Raw genomic sequence first — 24297 nt, forward strand, 5'->3', positions numbered from 1 at the left:
TCTCAATGTTTTTTTTTTTTTTTAAGATTTTATTCATTTATTCGTGAGAGACACACAGAGAGAGGCAGAGGGAGAAGCAGGCTTCATGCAAGGAGCCCGATGTGGGACTCGATCCCAGGACCCCAGGATCACGCTCTGGGCCCAAGGCAAGCGCTAAACCGCTGAGCCATCCAGGCGTCCCCTCAATGTTTTGTGTTTTTTTGTTGTTGTTGTTGTTGTTGTTTTTAAAAAACCTCAGTGGTTTTTAATAGGGGACCCATCTTCCAGCATAGGCAATCTTACTCTTTCACATCTTTGAAATGCTATTCACTATATGATATTAATAAACTGTATGATTACAGTAGATTAAGAACCCCTAATTCTGTAAAGTTCATAGTACATAAAGCTCTCACTACCTATCCTTGGCATCATAAAGTAGCTAAAAATAATCACAATGCTAAATTATGCAAGGCATAATTCAAGAAAATTTTGATTTTTCTTATGATACTAACTTTAGTGTATTTCTTAAAGTGGGAAGTTCTATCAAAAATATTTGATGCCTTCACTTTGCTTGTGCCCTAAGATTTTTCTTAGACTCCTGGAAGGCTAATTCAGCATCCTATGTTACTTTGAAAAAACTGAGGCCTACTTTTCTAGGCCTTCATTTCCTCGTATGTAATGTGAAGGATATTTATCCTAGGAGGTCTTTAAGATCAATTCCGTTTTAGGTATGACATTCTAAAAGCTTTTTAATATTCGAATTTTTAGGAAGTAAAGGATTCTGTAAGTATACTTTTTTAAAAAATTTTATCAGAGAGAGAAAGCATGAGCAGGGGGAGGGGCAAAGGGAGAGGGAGAGGGCCCCTCACTGAGTAGGGAGCCCCATACAGGACTAAATCCCAGGACCCTGGGATCATGACCTTAGCTAAAGGCAGAGCCTTAACCAACTGAGCCACCTTGGCATCCCTGAAAGTATATTAACAAAGAAAACGTAATGAAAAAGACCAGTTTTGTTTACTTGAGCTGTGGTTACATTTACTGAGAATTATTTAGCCAGAAATCATTTGGGTAAATGATTGATTCACCAAATGACTAACAGACCTAAAATTGTCAGATCAAATACCTTTATCTGGATTTAAAGTATTCACCTCAGCTATTTTACTACCAGAGGCAAGGACTGGGTTAGAGAAACCGCTCCCGTTCCAGAAAAATATGAGTAAAGTTCCTCCATTCACTTATATAACATTGAGCATTGGAAAAGTATTAGACATCTCAAATATTAATGTGGGATATTGATACTTAGTGGCGAAGGCCTGCAAATCCATGCTGAAATTGCTGCGGCGAAGTCTTGATGATACTAAACTTAAAAATTCAGTAACTTGGCAAATAGATTACTCTGTGAATTGACTTTTGGTGGACTGATATACTTCTTTTACTTATGTACTCTTTACCCCCAAAAGAAATCAGCCTGGAGGTATATAAAATTAAAGAAAATGGAAGCAACAAAGAAAAATAAAGATAAGCCATGATATCAAATTGAAGTAGGAATGAGACTTAAGAATACATTTCATTAAAACCTGAACATGTTGCTGGCAAACCACAGATTGAGCTGTTAGTGAAATATAGTTTCACTATATTTCTATATGAAATAGAATATTTCTATGTCCTAGTTAATTAGACAATTCAGTGGCTATAAGATAAAGTGAAAACAGGCCAATTGCTCATAAGATGTTCAACTATACTTTAGAGTGTCGTTTGTGAAGAATAATAGAAATGTTGAAATACAAAGTTGTATTTAAATTAAATTTCATATAATTTTTGGTTTTCTGAATATAGAAAATATTTTTTAATTATTCATTTGAAGTAAATGCTTTTTTTAAAGTTCTATTTAGTATAAGGTATAAAATACCTGAGAGTTAAAAATTTATTTGCAGGTTTTCTCAAGTATTTTTCCATCCTGTATCTTCACTATATTCAGGAAGAAAACCTCATTACCATTTTCCTTTTCCATGTTACCTAGAGACCACTTCAAACTTTAATCACCTTTCTGGTCTCCATTCACACTTCTCTCCTTCACATGCAGGTAGTTCTTCCTCCTTAAAAAAACAATGTTTTTACCTTCCTTTCCAGCTCTAATTCTTTTTTGTTTTTTTAAGATTTTATTTATTCATGAGAGACACAGAGAGAGAGAGAGAGAGAGAGAGAGAGGGAGAGGGAGAGAGAGATTGGCAGAGACACAGGCAGAGGGAGAAGCAGGCTCCATGCAGGGAGCCTGACGTGGGACTCCCATCCGGCGTCTCCAGGATCAGGCCCTGGGCTGACGGCGGCGCTAAACCGCTGAGCCACCTGGGCTGCCCTCCAGCTCTAATTCTAAGCCCTAATTCAGACCATCATTTTTTTTTTTCCATCATTATTTTTTAAAGTGAACAATTCAGACAACTTCTTGTCCCAAACTCTAAACTCTTTTTCAAATTTATTATATACTTGGCATGTGGTCCTTGAATTACCTGCATTAGAATAGCATGAGGTCTGAGTTAAAAGTGCTGGTCCTTTTGGGGAGAAGATTCTCAATTACCTTTAGAGACTGCTATGCCTTGTACAAAGTAGATATCTCAACAAATGTTTAAGTAGTAGAAACTCTTTATAATACATGGCAGTCTTATATTGTACTTTTATAGTGCACTGCGGTGTATGTTATATGGTGTACTTATTAATTATTTTGTTCAGTCTTCTGGAGTAAAACATAAATCTTTTTTCCCTCTCTCTTTGTAGTATGTATAGAAATGAAGGTCTTATTGCTAAAGATTGAAATTAGTAACTCTTGAAAGCAGTATTACAATGGTAAAATAGACCTGATCTTTCACCATGCCCATCATGTTGAACATCTACATTCTTTTTGTCCACGTCTTTCAAATCTTAGTTAAGAAAGATTATTTTCAGGAACCGTTTACTGTCTTAGTCTTAGAAATTAAGAAAAAGGGATGCGTGGGTGGCTCATTGGTTGAGCACCTGCCTTGGCTCAGAGCATGATCCTGGAGCCCTGGGATTGAGTCCTGCGTCAGGTTCCCCACAGGGAGCCTGCTTCTCCCTCGGCCTGTGTCTCTGCCTCTCTCGCTCTCTGTGTCTTTCATGAATAAATCAATAACATCTTTAAAAAAAAAAAAAGAAACTAAGAAAAAATAATCAGTAATTTTGATACATAATTTCTGATTGACCAAAAGCTTATGGCATACGAATCAGGTAATATAAGTTGTATTTGCTTTTTCTGAGGAAAAGCTTATTGAGAAAACTACCTTTTTTTCCCTTTACAATAATTTTGACTACTCAGTGAATTAAAGCTCTAATTTAAGCTTTAGATTTTCCTAACAGTCCATTTCTTATTTTCTAAAATCCAGGAGTCAGAAGACTGTATATGTAGCACAATATATGCAGTTTTCTTAGCAAGTGTTTATAAATGCCAAGGGCAAAAATGTAAATGATAATGTCAGCATATTTGTCTGGTAAATTTTGGGCACCAACATAATCTATCCTTTTTTTGACACAGGTATATTTTCCTAGCTGAATAAAACATAACTATGTAAAAATTATAACTGGATAAAAAGATAAATTGATAAACCCTTTAAATCTTGGCTAAAGTTGACTTTATTATTAATAAGATACCTTAAAAACTAAATGCAGATTTCTTTACAGACTTCTATTATTAGTCTCTCTTCTACTCCAAGTGTCACAAATGTCACTTTTATATTTTTCAATTTATGTGATGCATGCTGCCTTAGTGCCTAGGAGCATAATAGAAAAATGAAAACCTAAACTAATCAAAAGCTTCCCATACTGGTGAACATAAAATTGTTTTGATGGCTTCCTTCTTAGTGGTTTGTGGCATAAAAATGCAGTTAGTACAATTATTGTTCCTATTGACCTCATTTGAAATATCAGCAAAAAATTTTTACTTTCTACAAAATTTAAAATTATTTTTCACATGAGAAATACTGAAGTGAATTAGTATAGATATTATTTTAAACATATAAATATGGACTATATGCATTACATTTTTTGACAATCCTGCTGTGACATAAGTTGCTTTCATAGTTGCATGAATGCAACAACATAATTGAATGTGCTTTCATGGTTGAACATTGTGATAAGTCATTTACCAAGTATAAAAAAAAATCTTAGTAACATCAATTAAGTACATGTAGTGGTTAAGAGCATGGGTTTTAGAGTGAGACAGTCCTGGGTTCAAAATACAGTTCTGGGGATCCCTGGGTGGCTCAGCGGTTTGGCGCCTGCCTTTGGCCCAGGGCATGATCCTAGAGTCCCAGGATCGAGTCCTGCGTTGGACTCCCGGCATGGAGTCTGCTTCTCCCTCCGCCTGTGTCTCTGCCTCTCTCTCTCTGTCTATCATGAATAATAAATAAATAACTAAATCTTAAAAAAAAACAAAATACAGTTCTGTTCCTTGTTGCCTCTGTACCTCAGGAAATTATTTAACCTTACTGGCTCAGAATTTCCTCAGTTGAAATGTAGGAACAATAAAACCCAGATAGAGCTGTTATGAAGATTAAAGTATATAATATGTTGAAAATGTCTGAAACAAAGCACAGTGCTTGAAATGTGGGATATAACTATCATCCATTATGGTAGCAAAAGTAGTATTTGTATTTTTTTTTTGAATGAGATACTCATTCAAAAAATGAATGAGATACTAAGGCCGAGAAATAAGGTAAATATAATAGTATATTTTGATCAACATGTGAGGAATAATAAAAACAAAAGTCAAATTGTATCTATATACTCAGCAGGATTATTCCTATAATGCAGTAGCATTATGCTGGTGTATGTGTTCCTGCTGGGGGTCACACTGGGAAATCTCAAATGTATAATATATACCATGTCCCCTATCATCAGCTTTAGAAATTATCATATGGCCAATTGTTTTATGCCCCCATCTACTTCTACTCTTCCATAATTTGCTGAAGCAAATCTTACACATCTTACTTCATCTGTAAATTTTTCAGTGTGTATGTATCTCTAGAAGATGAGGACTCTTATTTCTACAAGAATATCATTATCACACTTTAAAATGATCATTTCTGGATATCATCAAGTGTTAGGCATTGTTCACAGTTTCAGATGTTCCTTAATTGTCATAATGATCTGGTTTATCTTTTAAATCAATAAATAAAATGTATTTGATACATCTCTTAAGGCTCCTCTAATCTTCGTACAGTTGTTTGTTTTTTTTTTAAGTTCTTGAAATATATTTGTTGAACTGAATACTTTGTAGAATTTCATAAAGACTGGATTTCACCGTGTGGTTTAACATACACTAGTTATCTTACTTCTTCTATAAAGTTATAGTAAATAGGTCCAGACTTAATCAAATCTAGGCTTGATTTATTTGGTGGGGGGCAAGATTAATTTATAGATAATGGAGTGAACCTCCATCAGGAGGTTGATGTCTGTCCAGTTGTCTCTATTTCTGATGATTGCCAGCCACTCAAGTTCAGTGCTTAGCTCCATGAATTCATCAGGTATTACACAATGTTGATATTCTGACTCTTATATTCCTTCTTGATTTATTAGCTATAATATTTCTATAAAGAGAAACTTCCTTCCATTATTTAGATAGCTTCATGATAGGTTGAACTGGTAACATATGAAAACGATCTATAGGGATGTCATCACACAACTACTATTTCCAAATATCTGTCAACTTTATCATCATTATAGTTCAGAAATGGTGATTGATATATCTCTATGTGTTTATAGATACATATGTTTATAAATATATGTTAATAGACATAGATCTCTCTATATGTTTAAACTTGATCATTAAAGTAAGGATACCAAAGATATGCCAAAGGCAATGAACAATTATAAATTTAATTAAAAAATAAAATTCCTAAGGTTTATACTAGCTTTTATAAACTTCAAGATATCTAAATTGACCTAGAATTTTCTGACATGTTGATCACTTTTGTTCACTTTGATTTTAATATATTATTTCTATAAAATGTTAATTAAAAGGGAATGCAGTGGTGTCTTTTGAAAGAAGAGGATGTCATTCCCCGTATCAGGGCAATGGAAGGCCGTAGAGGAAGACCACCAAATCCAGATAGACAGCGAGCAAGAGAAGAATCCAGGATGAGACGTCGGAAGGGTCGACCTCCAAATGTGGGAAGTGCTGAGTTTCTAGATAACACAGATGCCAAATTGCTAAGAAAATTGCAAGCTCAAGGTAAGAAATATATAATATACTGTAATAATCATACTAAAAAAGTCTATCTCTTAACGTTTTTGACTTATGAATGATACAGTTCTCACTTTCTAAAAAATAGATATTTGTGTTAGAACTAAAGTAATAAAATAAGGAATCCCACTGGTAACTGGAGTTCTTTGATTAGGTAAGCTCCTTTCAAGAGCCATACTCATAAACACATCATACCCTGTGTGTTTGGAACTACAAATGTGGGGGATAAGCTTTTAAGGCTTGCACAGAAAGGGAATCAACCAGCACTTGGCACATGCCTTAAGGTTGTGCCAACCTTCTGGAAATTCTCATTTTAACAGCTCCAGATTCCTTGAGGTGGTACAAGGGAATAACTCCAAAATATGTGGATCTGTGGAGTAAATTTTCAGTCAGAGAACTCCAATTACTGGTAAGTAACCCCAGTCTTTTTAGTTTGGGTTCTTCTGTAGTCTGGATATATCACATATATTTTCAAAATGGCCAAGTAATAGATTTAAATCAAAAAGTATTTTAAGATCTCTAGAAAGTGTTATGTATCAAGCATAAAGTGCTCATAATAATCTCAAATGTATTATAACTGAAAACTACAATGTAAATTATCAACATGAAGTTCCCATGCCATGTCTGACTCAGAGAAAACTGACTAAAATATTTCTGTTATGAGTTATTAATTACAAATGTGAATCCTCTTAAGGCTATCTAAATATACATCAATACCTGTGTTGGTATATAAACATATATTTCAATATAAAGGTTTAATAATAAAAACTGACTTAAAAAGCTAGGATTTTTACTTCTCATGGTTTTTTTCTGGAGGAAAAGTTTGGCTTATTTCCCTTTATTGTAAATACCATCATAATTCTTTGTTGCTACTTTGTTTTTATTATAAAACAGACACCCACACAAAAGCTTATAAAACAGAATGCTTTACAATAAAGAGACACTCATTCTCACTCACTATAAAACAAAAGATTCTCATGAGTGGCATCATTATTAACAATATTTTTTGTAAATCTGTTGAGAAACGTGTACGAACACTCCTATATATACACAATATATATATGCACACACATTTTTTTCATTTCAAAAATAAACGTACTTATAGTGTACATCCTGTTCAGCTTACTTTTTTCCATTTAATTTGTGTTGAACATCTTCCTGTATCTGCACTTAAAAATCAACTTTACACATTTAATAGCTGAATAGTAAGTAATGCACTGTGTATAGTTCCACCATATTTCATTTAGTCAGTCTTTTTTGATGACTATTTGAGCTGTTTCCCGGTCTTTGCTATTACAGACAGCCCTGTAGTAAACAGATATTATGCATTTATTCATATGCTTCTATGGGTATGTCTATCTATAGTATAAAATTGCAGAGATAGAATCTTTGAATCAAAGCATATGTGCAAAAAAAATAAAATATTTTAAAAAGCGTATGTGCATTTTCAATTTTGGTAGCTAGCAGGCAAATATGTCTCCAAAAAAGCTTGCACTAGTTCATACTTCAATTAATAGCAGGTAAATTAACTGCCTGGCATATAACTTAATGTCCTATAATTTTTTCTCTGCCTTAGTATGGTAGTGAAATTTTTTTTAGTTCATTTATTCATTTATTTGTTTAAGTGATCTCTATACCCAACATGGGGCTCAGATCAAGACTTTCATGCTCTTCCAACTGAGCCAGCCAGGTACCTTATTTGGGAAATTTATGTTATTTTATTTAGTTTCTGTTAAGACTTTCATCTCCCTTGAATAGTTACTAGTGAAGGTTGAAAAAAAGTTAATGTATTAACAGATATAGCCATAAATGATAAGTTTTTAAATTAATATTGTTGGTAATCCACTCACTCTTTTGATGAATGTACAATAGTGACGAGTATGCATTGTTTACCTAAGATAAGAAATTAACTGATACCCAGAGCATGAGTTTTTCATGTATATCTTGTGTATCTAATAAAATACTATTAATGCCTAGTATCTAAAATAGCAACTTTATATTTGTAAAATTAACTGAATTTTATTTTGACATTATAGGGGCTAATTATTTAACTTTACCCCAATTTTTTTCTCCCTCTAGATTTCAGATTGGTTTGTTTTCTGTTACATTAGCCTCCCTTTTTACGTTGAGTTTGCAAGTTCTGGTATCTTTGACCTGATTATGTATATACGTTTTTCCTCAACAAGTATATAAATATTAAATATTTAACAGAAAATAAATAATACTTACAAACATATATGGTAAAATATGCATGTTTTTCTTGGGAAGAAAGGAATGTGTCACTTTTATCACCCCTTTAACTCCTAAAGGGCTTCTATATTAACAGTTTGGGGGGATTATCTGAAGGGATCCTACAAGTTTCTATTATATTATTATTATCATACTCGGCCTCAATTAAACTAAAAAACTGAACTAAATTTAAAGAAAAATTCAGAACAGAAAAATAAATGCAAACTTTATCCAAACATTATGAAATGAGAGCTCTCTAATTTCTCAAGAGAATAAAGATAAGAATCTAAGAAGGTTTCAATATGAAAAAGACTTTAACCTAATAAATAAACTCACCAATACAATTAATACCTTAAATTTTCTAAGATATCAAATAGTACCTCTCCATTTCATATATCATAGAATCTGAGATGCCACAGTCATTTCAATGCACCACTATTTAAAGATGCACTACTAAGAAAGAAAAGTACTGCCAATTTTCAGGCACATTCTGATTTTAGATTATGTTTTAAAATGCATCTCAGAATCAAAGAAATGTGGTATATGTAAAATATCCCTAAACCTGTGTGTAAACTACTTCAAAAATAAAATTTTATCTTTGAAACTTAAATAGGTAATTTCATAATCCATAAATATTTTTCAAATGGATATTTCAAAGATTTTAATTTACTTATTCATGAGAGACAGAGAGAGAGAGAGAGGCAGAGACATAGGCAGAGTGAGAAGCAGGCTCCATGCGGGGAGCCCGATGTGGGACTCGATCCTGGGACTCCAGGATCAGGCCCTGGGCCAAAGGCAGGCGCTAAACCACTGAGCCACCCAGGGATTCCCTCAAATTGATATTCCAAAAGTTGTAACAGATAATCTATTCAGCAACCATAAGCTAAATAAATGAGAAGCTATTGGAAGCATTTTATTTCTCAGAGCCTGAGTGAATTCTCTAGATCTTCTAACTCATTCTCCTTCCTCCATAGTGCTTCTAACTTTTAAAAACACTTTCCAACTACTCATAAAATTTAAGCTATTTGAATATTTTTAAAGATTTAGAGAGAGAGTGAGCGAGAGAGAGCACATAAGTAGGGCAGAGGGAAAGGGAGAAGCAGACTCCTCTGCTGAGCCGGGATCCCAATGTAGGGCTCAATCCCAGGACCCTGGGATCATGTCCTGAGCCAAATGCAGACGCTTAACAGACTGAGCCACCCAGGCATCCTGCTATGTGAATTTTTAATGATAAGAATTTTATCTTCCTTGCTAAAGTAAAAAGATACGGGTTGAACTTTTAAATGAGTTTCTGTCCTAAGGGTTTAAAAATGAAAAATACTGTGTAGTTGTGTGGGGCTTGAAGTTGGTCAATACATTCATACACATATACAAACCTAAATATAGCATTTATTTATTGTAAGCCAGACTTCTATTTGAGAGCATCAGTTTTGCTTGGAACAAAAGATCATACCTACGCCACATTTAGAGGAAAATATTCTTTTTAACACTTGACACATCTTTACATTTTAAGGTAGACTTAGGTCTTTATAGCAGAGTTCAGTGAAAGCTTTCAGTTCTTAAATGTTAGAAAAATAGTCATCTGGTACTATCATAGGTGAGAACAGTATTCTTCAGGTAGATTATTATTGGAGTTTGTTGATTCTGCAGCCTACTTTATAGATTTTTATTTCCCAGGGTATTTAGTGAACAAAAGAAGATCTTTTTTATGTGGTTCAGAAATTTTTGATGATGCTTATAATTTAGTATTGAAAATTATTGGACGATTAAAGATATATTTCAGCATTATCTTCCATTTTATCTTTCATCAACAATTCCAGTTTACTAGATCAAATTAGATTTTTTACATCCCATCTCCTTTTTTAAAATACTTGTTGGTAGAAAATCAGCCATAGTAACCAAGGTCACTTCAGCTGTTACAAAGACACAGGTCTAGATTCTTGTCTAAAATCTCAAGGCATTCAATTTTTCTTAGAAGTTCTTAGGACCATACAAACTGTGAAGTCAGAAGGACCTGGGTTTGTATCTTGGCTTTACTATTTAACCTTTGTGAGCCTTAGTTATTTCATCTGTAAATTGGGGATAATGTTGCCTATCTCATAAGATTGTTAGGAAGATTAAACAAGTTCATATGATTCAATAAATGATGGAAATTATTAGTAAAGCTCAAGTAACTCAGGTGTCAGCCAATCATATTCATTATTGAATATAATATAAAGATTTCTTGAAACTCATCTACAAAGTTTAATGTCTAATGTAAGATGGTATTTTATGAAAAAATATTATGATATACTACTTTTATAGTTAAAAGTATTCTGACCAAGTTTGCCAGTAGAAGAAAGCATGACATTACATGCTTTCTCTATCAGTTACCCACTGACACAGTAATGCTGGGAAACAGCCAACCACAAAACTTCAGTGATGTACAACACCAAGCATTAATTGTTGTACAGATGGAAGCAGCTGGAGGGAAATTAGGCAGCTCTGCTGATCTTGGCTGGGCTTGTTCACATATGTGAAGTCAACTGATTCCACATGTCCCGACCTTCAGCTGCCTAGCCCAAACATGTTGTTATAGTAAATGGCAAGGTACAAGAGTAAAAATTGAGTACAAGTATATATTTTAAAACTTCTATGTGCATCACAACATCCAGTGCTAACATCCTACTGGCCAAGAAAGATCACATGGCTGAACTCAGCGTCAAGGAACAAGAAAAAGTCTTTCACCTCTTCATAAGAGGAATTGCAAAGTCACACTGCAAATGATATGGATGGAGGGAAGAATGAATAGTTGGAACCATTTTAATTATGTCAGCCTATCACAGTTTCATATATTTGTCTTTAAACATTATGAAGACTAGGTTGTCTTTGAAATTCACTGACATTCTGTACTCTTTTTTTTTTTTTTTTTTTTTTTTTTTTTTGGAGATTTAGGCCCTCCTTTATAAATGAAAATGTCACTGGATTCAGAAATTTTACCATTTATATAGCTGATTGAGATACAGTTTTAGAGGCTTTGTATTTGTACTATTTGGGGTTCTTTCTCCTTTTTATATATTCTGTTATCTTTTAAGACTGAAGCTAAATCACTACTTTTGCATAGTAAGAGCTATTTTCCTACAATGTGGGAATTACATGAAATGTGAAAAAATATATATATACTTAGATTGGCCTCTATGAAGAGGATTAAAAGTATCATTTCTGTGTAGTTCTGTATATGGGATCATACTTGGTGAAATAATTTGGCAGATTCTAGGGGAAATTAACATGAAGTTTCCTGAGACACCATTCTCCCAGTTGGTATCTAACCTTAGGCAATTTTCTTAAAAATTATGTCCTTCATGATACCAGTTTCACAGTTATTGTTTTTAGGTTAGCAATCATGTAAAGTTGTTAATATTCCTTGAAATTTTATGTTTTTCAGAAATAGCCAGGCAAGCAGCACAAATAAAGCTTTTGAGAAAACTTCAAAAGCAGGAACAGGCTCGGGTTGCCAAAGAAGCTAAAAAACAACAAGGTGGGTGACTTAAATGAAAACATACACAGGAAGAGTAAGTATTGGGGAATTCATAAGAAGCTTCTCCTCTTCATTCCCTTGCTGATGATATCTGTGCTTTGGTTTTTCACCATAGCAATAATGGCTGCTGAAGAGAAGAGAAAGCAAAAAGAACAAATAAAGATTATGAAACAACAGGTACGTTTATGTGTTGGAACTGATTTTTATAACACAAATGTTATGTTGGGGGTTCTATTAGTATATGTATATATATATACATTTTCTTTTTCTTTTTTTTATATTTTCATTTTGATTTCTGTTGTGTATCTTAGAAAGTTGTCCTCTTGCATTAGTTAAAATTCACTTCATCTTTTTTTAAAGATTTTATTCATTTGAGAGAGCAAGTTTGTGTGTACATGCATGAGCGGTGGGGGTTAGGGTAGGGAGCAAGCTCGATCCCATGATCCTGGGATCATCAATGATGTTAGCTGAAGGCAGATGCTTAACTGACTGAGCCACCCAGGTGCCCCTAAAATTCACCTCATTTTTTAACCAAGTCTTCTACTTACAAGTTTTTAGAGATTACCACAAAGTAAATCTCAGTATTTTTCATATTCTGATACTTTGAATATAAGTTGACATCGTGAACAGCTTTCCAATTTTTCAAAGTAGAGTATCAGTAAATGAAGGCTATTGCTTAAATGTTCATATTTTAGTAAGAAAAGCATGTTGTTGTAAAACAATAAAATATGAATAAAAAGTTAAACTCATGTTATACACAATAAGATTTGTCCCCACTGCTTCTGAATGCTTAAGAATTACTACTGCCAAAAAAAAAAAAAAAAAAAAACCCACAAAAAACAAGAGAGCACTATTTCGGCATATCTAGTATTCTATCTTATGTCTACTATATCTCTTATCTATGTAGTTTTCAAAATTAAGTATAGATAAATGAAATGATTTTAAAATTTTTACAGGTAAAGCATTACATGACAAGATATTTAGGTTTATTTAAGATCAGAATGTGTGAACTACTCTGTCATCTCCATATATTCACATAACCATTAAAGCAGAAAGGAAATGAAACTACCACTTGTTTAAATATTTCAGCAGCAAGTAGTTATTCTTGAGTATGAAACAAATTAAATTGTGTTGTTATATAAATAACTGCTATATAAATGGGTTGGGCTGGATGTGATGTGTGTATCTCCAAGGTTCCTCCTGTATTGGCTAAGGCAGTGGGATGATGGAGAGTGGATGTGGAATGGGGAGCCAGAACTTAGTCTGTAGTCAGTGAGCCAAGGGTTGATTATGGGCTCTGCTGCTTAATATTTTTGTGACCTTAGATGAGCTGTTTTCTCTTTCTCTTTCTTTTATTTTCATCTCTATTTTCTCCTTGGTAAAAGAAAATAACTGCATCAGTTAATGGTTAAATTGATTAAAATGTCTACCACAATGCCTGGCACAAAAGAAAAGCTCACTTTTTAAAAGATAGAAAACAACAAAGAAGGGGCACCTGGGTGGGTCGGTCAGTTAAGCGCTCAGGTCACTATCCCAGGGTCCTGGGATGGAGTCCTTCTGTGGGGCTCTCTGCTCAGCAGGGAGCCTGCTTCTCCCTCTCCCTCTGCCTGCTGCTCTGCCTGCTTGTGCTTTCTCTGTCTCAAATAAATAAATAAAATCTAAAAATAATTAATTAAAATTTAAAAATAAAACACCAAACTGTACGGTATATTCCTTTACTGTAATTCAATGTAGTTGATTGTAAACTTGAACTCTTTCCTTATTTTGTTGATTGTGACTGCTAAAGACGCTATAAGTTTGACTTAAAAATATGTAGTCTCATGAATACATTTTTTAAAATACTATATTTACTGCATATTACATATATATGTTAAAATAGTTTCTATTTCATTTAAGTGAAATACTGTTTTTTTTTTATAGCCTATCCTATTTCCTGATGGCTAGAGACCCATCAAATCCCATCAGCACTCTAACTTCAGCTTTGTGATCCTAAACTCTTGAAGTGGCTACACCCTAAGCCTAGGGTGTAGGCTTACTTTACCCTGCCTACCAAAAAAACATTGGGGTCTCAAGATTCTAGCAACATTAATACAAATGAACTGATATTTAGATATTCATCAGGATATTTGTCTGAGGCTAGTCTCATAATGACTTCTTCCTTGTTGCCAACAAAGAGAATCAAAGTCTAGCATAGGTTTACTCACACAGTTATACAATGCCTATTTTAAAGTCAGCATTAGATCTGGGATAGAATAGTAGCATGTGCTTCTCATCCTCTGGATTATTTTTTCCATCTAGTAGCCCAAAATATCACTGTATAGTCCTCTAATCAATTTTCTGGAGACCTGCAGAAGCATTATTATGAAGGAAAAGGAACAGAAGCAATGGAATCTGACCAGGTCTTCTCTGTATTTAGTATTTGACCTTAGGCAAAATATTTACCCTCTAGGAACTTCAATTTTCTTTTAGGTTAAAAAAAAAAAAAAAAGATAACTTCAACTCCTATGTTGTTTTTTATCTAATGATCAATAAGATATTTTATGTAAAGTGCCCAGTTCAGTGCTTGGGTACTCAATATTCTAAGGTGACCCAGTATTATAATTTATAAATAAGGCTTATCTCTATTAATACTGATGACAGCACTATCAGATATATGTACACATATATGAATCGCTTGGACATCTAATATAAAGTTCTGACTGAGTATACATAAGCCTAAGATCCCATACCTATCTCTGTCCTGAAGAGAATAATGAATGACTTTTACTGACTTGAGAACATACCACCTTATAACCTTATGATTAACAAAAGCAGAAAAATTAATTCACAAGTATGCTTCACATAGGTCTCAAGTTCTAATCTAAATAAATATATCAAGGTAGAGCCTTCTCTAAGATTTGGAAATGAAATAAAAAACATGTTGAGTTTTGATGTTTGGCAAGCTATAATTAATAATAAGTACCAAGTAGGATCACCAAAATCAAAATTATAGAATGTGATCAATCTTCTAGAATGAGAACAGTAATTTCAGAAATCTCATTTTCCTGCAGTAGAGCCCTGCAGGGAATCAATAACATTAATCTGGGGGGAAGAAAGGAGTAAGTTTAAAAACATTAAACCATAGCTTCAAAAGGTACACTAACATCTGGACATTGGAGTAGGTATTATAATAGAAAGCAGTATAAATGTGTTGGTTTTAGAAATCCTAGGACCAATACAATTTGCAAGTAGAACAATTTAGGTAGGTTTTTTTTTTAAATATATGTTCTTATTAGTGCCAATTTGGGAATTTCAGAGGGATTTATGAACATGAAATTGTTAACAATATGCTTATAGTATGTTGCATAATTAAAAAAATTATATATAAAGTTCTTATCAATGTTTACATGATCAGTAAATTCTGAAACCATAACTAGTATATTAAATTTAGACAATATGAATACCTAGTATGTCATGTGAATCATTCCCTACAGTGTTAAATTGTTAATTAATCCATTTATTTATGTATTTATTTGTTTATTTGAGAGAAAGAGAGTAAGAGAGAGCACAGAGCACACACGAGCAGAGGGGAGGGGAGGGGAGGAGTAGAGGCAGGAGAAACAGACTCTCTGCTCAGTGGGGAGCCCATCTTCCAGGCTAGATCTCAGGACCCTAGGATCATGACCTGAGCCCAAGGCAGACACTTAACCAACTGAGCCACCACAATAATTAATCCATTTTACATTAATGTTAAGATTACTTCTGAATTTGGCTTATTGTAGTAATTAAAATTAATGTCATGTTATTCACCATGTGAAATAAATTATGGCATGGAAATTGTTGTTAATAATAATCTATTAGAATTGTATGACACTATATACTTTTAAAGGATTTTAATTTCATCATGACATAGTGAGTAAAGGGCAAGCACCTCTCCCTGTTTTATACAAGAGTAGTTATTTGTTCAAGATCATGCAGTGAATGACAGTAACTCAGGACTAACCTTAAGTTTTCTGACTCCTGAGGTACTATTTTTTCCCTATTATTCTGACCTATATTTACCTCAAATTAAGTTTACTTTTACTTGCATACAGGCTAATGGAGTTTAATTACCTTGGTTTACCTGGTATCTATATACTTATTTAGCATTTGTATTTTATAAATTGTTTTGAGAAACTTTATGAACTCATATTAATTTAAGACATGAATATAGGGATCCCTGGGTGGCCCAGCGGTTTAGCGCCTGCCTTTGGCCCTGGGCGCGGTCCTGGAGACCCGGGATCGAATCCCACATCGGGCTCCCGGTGCATGGAGCCTGCTTCTCCCTCTGCCTATGTCTCTAGCTCTCTCTCTCTCTTTATGTGTGACTATCATAAAATAATAAAATAAAAAAAAAATAAGACATTAATATATATATGATGTTAAGCTAAATCATTAACTTTTATATCCAGCATGGGCAATCTTTGATGAATATGCACTTATATCTTAAATCACTTGATTCAACTTAAATACTTTTCACCTATATATTTAGTTTATTGTCATAAATTATCATTATTTTTTCTACAGGAAAAAATTAAAAGAATACAACAAATCAGAATGGAAAAAGAACTTCGAGCCCAGCAAATTCTAGAGGTAGAACTCTTAAATATAATATATTTAAAGTAATATATATTTTAAACTCTACAAAAATAAAAATTTTATGCACGAGTTCTCTCACTCAACAAATTAATATGTTCATCAGAAATTCTCTTTACACGTAACACATAGAGTAAGACCTTATCTGAACCTTATTTAGCAGGCTAATGTAATCCTAACAATAAAAACACAGAAAATCAGACAAGACAGCAAAAAGAAGAAATCTCTGAGCAGCCAATATAGTTGTCAGAAGGTTCATGTGCTAAAACCGTTAGGACTTATAGTCAGATATTTATTTTCAATTTAGAAATAAAATGTTATAAAAGTAAAAGTAAATTTTAAATGTAGAAATAATTTAGCTTATTTTTCTGGTTTCTAATATATCTCTCTTCCCCTGAAGCTCCTGGAGTAGAGCTAGAGGACATAATAATGGCAACAGCAAAAGTAATAGCTGAAAGACAGCAAGAAAAAATGCAGAAAAACTCCAACCCACATATATAGGAATTCAAAATCCTAGCAAGAGTATGTAATTTTATAGTTGAATAGCAAGCAATTTTCAACACCATAATGGCCAAAATACATTACTCTATCGAACTGTGCAGTAAAATAACTGATGTTCAGAACAATGGCCCTGAGTCATCAAGAAAAAGCCAAATTGTGTTAAGTGTACTCTTTCTAAATAGGCATATGTCTCAAAATTGTTTTCATCCAAAATTGTGAAAATAAACTTTTGATGTTTAAAATTATTATAACTTATCAGCTATTCAGGAAACCATTGCCATATAAAACAATTCCCTGACGACTCCAGATAGCTGAGGTTTTGTTACAGTTTTATTCTGTCTAGAAATAATAGACATACTTCCTTACCCACTTCAAATTAATTTTAAAATCCCTCAAATAGAAAATATGCCTATCCTAAAGTAAACTGATAATAACTATTGGGTAGTTATAAAACTACTAGATAGTTAAAGACTATAAGATTGTGAATCTCAAATTTGATAGCATGATTTTAATATTCAAAATGTACTTCATGAAATAGGTTTACTTAAAAAAAAGCCTTTATTTAACCACATTGTACAGCTAGAGAAAATGAGATTTAATGATTCATTTAAATCATCTGAGTAATGGATTTCTTTATCTCAAATTTCAAATGTTGAAAAGAAATTTCAAATAAAGTGGACATGTGCATTTTTACTGATTTATTCATAGTTTTTATTTATCTGTTAAAATCCACCCCATTTTCTAAATTTTCTACAGTGATCATGTTTTATTTTTAAAAACAGAAAAAAAAAAGACAATACATGCCACAAAATGTTTTGTGATTAAGTTTTAAGTTAAAATGATATCAACACTCAGATATTTCAGACTATTAACGGATTGAAGAATGAAAGTCGACATACTCTTATGCATTTAAGAATTTTTTGCACATACTAATGCTAATCTGTAAATTAAAAATGAAATTAGTATGTTAAATATAATTTTAACTGAAAAATGAAATTAGTTATGTTAAATATAATTTTAACTGGGGGGAACTATGTGTCTACATATATGTTACATATTGTTTTGTACCTTGTGAGACATGTAGCTCCATTTTCAAGTCTGAGATTATTTTTAAGTTGTAGTAGTGCTGTTGCATGACTTTGAGACCTGTTTTGCATGCACAGGCTAAAAAGAAAAAGAAGGAAGAAGCAGCAAATGCCAAATTATTGGAGGCCGAGAAACGAATAAAGGTTAGTTTAGATGAGAACCAGAGTTTTTATTTTTCAAAAATAAAAACTATATGATGTTACACCAGTATCAATTATATGAAAAAGTAGCTCTCCTCAAAATGATTATCTTAAAAAAATGTTTAGCACAGATATAACATGTGTATAATGTGTGCTTTTTTGTATGTATATTGTATGTACATGTTTTTCTGAATTTCATTATACAGGTTTTATGTGATGCTTTGAACTCTTTGAGTAGCAAACATCAAGTCAGAAATGTAAACTATCGCATAATACCTGTATATGCATTTGCTGAACCAGAATAATCTTTCCAGAGCTATTTTGTGTTGTTGATGTTTATGTTTCAAACTGTGTCCCAAATCTGATTCTCTCCTTCAATTATAACCTTATCTTGGTTAATGTCTAGCAACTATTTTAACTATTAAAAAGTGAAGAGCCTACAGAAACAAAAACCTAATTGAGCAACTTTATTTGCCGATAATAAAATTAGCCATTGTTAATTAGTGTAATGTCTTGGTTTTGATTTTCTGTCACGAAGCATTAGAGAGTTGGACCCCCTAACCACACGCACACACACGCACACTCACGCGCGCGCGCGCACACATACACACATTCTACCCCTCACCTTCGACGCTTTCTCATAATTAATTTCTGAAGGAGAGGGCATCTAGTGAGCCTACTGGTTTTGGAAACAGACACAATTATATCCTATAAAGTCAGGAAACTGTTAGTTATCTTTTGTACATTGATTTTCCTACTCGTTTCTTTAGATTTCTACCTCCTTTTAATTGTTTCCCTTAATATCATCTAGATTTTTATCTTTATAAGAAAATTTAAATTGATGTCATTTGTAGGATTGTTAGCATCAAGTCCAACCCCCTTGGGGGTAGTGCCCTGAATTATAGCTGATCATGAAAGTCTTAAGCTGATCTTAGTCTGTTATTACTTTCATTCATAGATAGTTTACAGAAATGATACCCTTGCTATTTAGGTACAATATAGTATATTTGGGGATTTATGTTCAGAGTTCTCATCAGCTGGATTTGGGGGCTGCTCTATATAATGTATTAAAATAATTTTAAGGATACATGTACCAATTGTATCTGATATGCTCTGACCATTTAGCTAGTCAGTTCAGTGAATGTGCTGTTGAAATATGCTATGAGGTTATTGAATTTTAAGGTGAAATGGCTACTGAATAAGATCCTTGCCATTATCATATTATCTTTCTGTATTAAGTAGAACCATATGAAATTGCCACTATATAAGTAAAAAATGATCAAATATTTGCAATTCCACATGGTTCAACCTAATGCAAGACTATACAATTTCAGAAAAGGAATTGTTAATACTTATGCTATGTTCTAAATCTTCCTTAAAAATTATATATTAAAAGTTTCTTATTTTTAAGGAAAAAGAAATGAGAAGACAACAAGCTGTTCTTCTGAAGCACCAGGTCTGTATGCCAATAGTTATACAATTGTTGAAATGTACATTTTATAATTTTTCTTAAATCTATTTTGGGGAAAATCTTCAAAATGTTTTCTTAAAAGTTTCCTATTTAATTCCTGCTTAAGTTTTCCTTCATCTTATGGTTTATTGCCTTGCTTTGGTATTGGTTTCTTTTGGGGGGTTAAAAATTGGTTTCATGACTCTGTGATTTCTGTTTCATAATGTTGTGCCAACTCTTTCTACCAGGAGTTGGAGAGGCATAGACTAGATATGGTATGGGTATGTTTATTTTTGTACATCTAACACCGCATTGTGATTTGGTTGTGATATGGTTGTCATAGCAATGCATAAAGTGTAGCACTGGCTGCTGTCATATTACATACTGCTGCATGGCTTTACAGCACAGTGCATTGCATACATCTGCTTGTCTGTCTATAAAGAAGATCATCTCCAAGATTTTTACTTGAATTGTGCAAGCCTTATATAGGCTGCTGTCTTAAAATTTACGTTACTGATGTCACGATGAAAGTTGGATCACCATACAATTAGATATGATAATGACCCATATTCTCCCATCATTCTAGATGCAAAACTGCCATTGAATACAATGGGAATTTTGAGTTAGTTTGATGAGAGAATATGAAATCTATTCTGGTTTTATACACAAATTTTAGAAATGATTTTAGAAATATCCCTTTGGGGGGATCAAATACATTTAAACAAAAAGAATTCATTAGCTATAACTGTGATTTTTTTATTTTAAAATAAAATGAGATTATCAAAACTAGTGCTTATCTTATTTTCATTCTGTGCCTTTCAGATTCCATTTATTAGCCCATGGTGCAGCTTTTATGGTCTTACGTAGCGAGCGCATCAAGTGGCAGACATCAGTAAATAGGAATATCCCATTTCATTGGTGTCGGTATATGAACCACGACTAGTTTAACTAAATTGGTATAAAAGCTTTAAAAAATCTTTCTAATTTGTCGGTGGCTTATTGAATTTACAAAATGATAGTGTGCTTGAAATAAAAATAACTTAATTCCAAAACCATGAAGTGAAAGTGATTATAAATCAATTTCTGCCTGACCTAAAAATTCAAGAACTATACGACCTTTAGTTTAATTGGCCCACAGTACATATTTGTGGTTTTTCTAATAGCAGATGTAAGGTAACTGACCTGTTCCAGCCAACCATTATGCTTTTTGTTCTGCCAGCTTTTGAAGGAGCATCACAACTGACCATGAGTAAATCTTGTATGCTTCTGTTTACACTGTCTCCATGTTCATTGCTTTACCTTTTTGCTTTTGATTGTTCTTGTATTTGCTTTCTAAACCTGAACTAAAACATGCACAGACTGGCCATTCTTGTCTTATATTTAGTATTTACTGTGACTTGTCTATAAATGCTAAACATGCTATACTGAGTTTTGTTTTGTTTTGTTTTTCCATTTCAAAATCAAACTGTTAATTTTAGTTATTATCCTAATTTTATCTGGCCTAATAGGAACGAGAGAGAAGGAGACAACATATGATGCTTATGAAAGCTATGGAGGCTCGCAAAAAAGCAGAAGTAAGTGTATGTTTCTGGAAACATGTTAGTATTTTTTCCTAAAGCACTGGTTTTTCTAAATACAGATTTTTCAGAGTATAGGTTTGTCATGGTTTATTGACTTCCATAAGCAAGCCAAATGTTAAAGATAATGACTGTTAGAACATAAAAGAATGTAGGAAGGATTCCAATCTATGTGTTAATTTTCTTGGCTGAGATTTTAATTATCTTTTTCTAATGTAGTAAATGGCATTCGTTTGGCTAAAAGTAGTTATTTATTACTGTAACCAGAGTTTTACAAAATTAATATTACAGCATGCCTAAGCAAGTCCTATGTGTCTTAACTGAATTACTAGTCAATCCAACCACGGACTTCTGCCTTTAGAATTATTCTTTACTGTTCTATGTGTAAAATTGGGTCTGAGTACTTTCCTTAAAATAGACTTTGTACAGATAATTCAGAATAAGGAAATTATTGGAATAAGTCAAAATGAGATTATTTGGGATATAATAGAAATCAATTAAAGGTTAAAATATATATTACAAAGGAATGCATTGTGTATAAAAGCAACTGAATGGAGGTATGGCCGCTATATCCAGGCCTTCAGAGTGTGAAAGACTCAGAATTCCCATGCTGACTCTGAACCAACTTGCTTTAACCCTTCAGGCTCACTTGCTTACTCTTTATTTCTTTCTTTCCTTCCTTCCTTCTTTTCTTTTTTTTTTCAAATTTTTATTTAAATTCTAGTTAGTTAAAGGTTATTTCTTCTTTTAAATTGAGATAATGATAGGGATCCCTGAGTGGCCCAGCGGTTAAGCGTCTGCCTTTAGCCCAGGGTGTGATCCTGGAGTCCCAGGATCGAGTCCCAGGATCAAGTTCCACATCAGGCTCCCTGCATGGAGCCTGCTTCTCCCTTTGCCTGTGTCTCTGCCTCTCTCTGTCTCTCATGAATAAAAATAAAATCTGTAAAAAAAATTTGAGATAGTGATACCTCCTAGGATTATAAAGTTATCGATTATAAAGTTATCAATTGAGATAAGCATTTAATAAATGAAAATTAATAAAAATGACAGTTTGATCTGGAAGTTTGAGAGGCCTGTATTTCAGTCTTTTGGCCTCAGCTCTGGCTTAAATTATCATTATAGATTTCTAATAAATAGAGACAATAAAGTGTGTTGTTTAGGAAACTGGACATTGTAACCAAATTTCCTGGATTTGAATTCTAGTTTCAGTGCTTTCCAGCTACATGACCTTAGGGAAGTTATTTCACCTGTCTGTGATTCAAATTTTTTGTCTAGAAGATAGAGATGATACCAGTTCCTATTTCATTTTGTAGTAATGATTAAATGGGTATGTATCTGTATGAGCGTAGGTGTAAAGTTTTTGGAACAAAGCCTAGCACTATACAGTGCTTACAATTCCTGATCATTATCTATGTGTTTGCTGTGTAGAATGGGCCTAGCAAGATGTATAGCCAGGTTGGGAACTACTAACATGGATCACCTCCAAGTCTCTTTAAGCAATCACTTTTTGTGACTCTCCTAAACTTCATGTATGTTTTGCCTTAACATTTTTCTACCTGTCTTCTCTTCTAAACCTGTTCATTATCCAGGCCCATTGACAGCCTCTACACCTAACACAGAGGTGGAGCCTATGAGTGAATTTCTAACCATAATCTCTGGAAAATGACAAGCAGAGAAAGAGAAAGGCAACAGATTGTGGAAATTGGTGTGGCAGCTATCTCTGTTCCCTTCTAAAAGCAGTATATGGCGGTGGGAAGAGTAGGGAAGGGGATTAATTAAAATTCTCAAAGCTCAACCTAATTTCCTCCAATCTGGAGAGATTGAAACTGAATGAACAACTCATGAAAAAGACCTAGAATATCCCTCAAGAGACAAGTTCCTCTCCACTAAGTATACTTCTTTCTAGTGGACTGAAATGAATGAGGGCATGTCATTCTGATTTTTCCTGATTGAGAGAAAAGCTAAAGAAAGGCAGAATAATGACAATAACCCACAACATTATTTCCAGATACACCTTAGTAGAAGGGAAACACCCAAGAGAATACTAAGAGTAAGATCATTAAAGGGAGTGAACACTCAGGTTCAGAGATACCAAAAAGGCATGACTTGCTCCATTTCCTATTTTTTCTTATTTCCTATTGATTGGGAGGAGAGTGGGAAAAGCTGATGAAAAGAGATGGGTAAGATCTGGTTTGAGTGAAAGATAGCAGCCACAGGATAAATGAAGACAATTAAAATTAAATCTTCCAAGAATCCATGAAAGACCAAGAGCACCTTTCATGGGATAAGATTTACCTTTGACTGGATAAAGCAAATCAGGTACATTGCTTCCAATAAAACATGGAAAGGAATATGAGAAGCCAAGTACAGCTCTCCCTCTCCTAGCTCATTCATCCTCAGAAAAAAGAAACATGAGTAAGATACACATTATTTACCCTTTTATCTGAAGTACTTAAAAAAATAAAAACAAGTATCAGATAAAGTGAGAAGGAACTAAAAACGAAAGCCACCTATATTGGAAAAATACACAATCTTGACTGGGGCCCGCATCAAGCATAAGTAATTAGAAAAGGAATGTCGGGATACCTGGGTGGCTCAGCGGTTGAGTGGCTGCCTTTGGCTCAGGGTGTGATCCCAATCTGGGAATCAGATCCCACATGGAGCTCCCTGCATGGAGCCTGTTTCTCCCTCTGCCTACATCTCTGCCTTCTCTCTGTCTCTCATGAATAAATAAATAGAATCTTAAAAAAAAAATAGAAAAGGAATGTCAAGGCGAACATGTCAAAGTACTAAACCAAAAAATGTGCATATGTAAAATAATAATGTTAAGCATAATAATTTAAGGAACCTGCCTTCCCTTATTTTCATGCTTGTTTTCCTCAGCCCTTGCTATGCATTCTTCACAGAGCAGCACAGTGATCTTTCCAGAAAGTGAACCATATTACATCTTA

General features: G+C 33.5%; 1 protein-coding gene across 32 annotated transcripts in view; it reads left to right on the plus strand.

The window, feature by feature from the left end:
• The window catches only part of BAZ2B (bromodomain adjacent to zinc finger domain 2B), a 292931-nt gene that overhangs the window by 209525 nt on the left and 59109 nt on the right, over positions 1–24297 (plus strand). For 21 of the 32 annotated variants that reach the window (XM_072811219.1, XM_072811225.1, XM_072811199.1 and 18 more), the window contains 8 exons: positions 6010–6220; positions 11886–11978; positions 12094–12155; positions 16524–16589; positions 18257–18322; positions 19731–19775; positions 20018–20050; positions 21278–21343. In XM_072811219.1, coding sequence (XP_072667320.1) covers positions 6010–6220; positions 11886–11978; positions 12094–12155; positions 16524–16589; positions 18257–18322; positions 19731–19775; positions 20018–20050; positions 21278–21343 — 642 coding nt within the window. The remainder of the gene's footprint in view (positions 1–6009; positions 6221–11885; positions 11979–12093; positions 12156–16523; positions 16590–18256; positions 18323–19730; positions 19776–20017; positions 20051–21277; positions 21344–24297) is intronic. The other 11 variants (XM_072811194.1, XM_072811198.1, XM_072811210.1 and 8 more) reach the window with 2 other exon arrangements.

Source organism: Canis lupus, chromosome 34 (genome assembly GCF_048164855.1).
Source record: "Canis lupus baileyi chromosome 34, mCanLup2.hap1, whole genome shotgun sequence".
Lineage (NCBI taxonomy): Eukaryota > Metazoa > Chordata > Mammalia > Carnivora > Canidae > Canis > Canis lupus.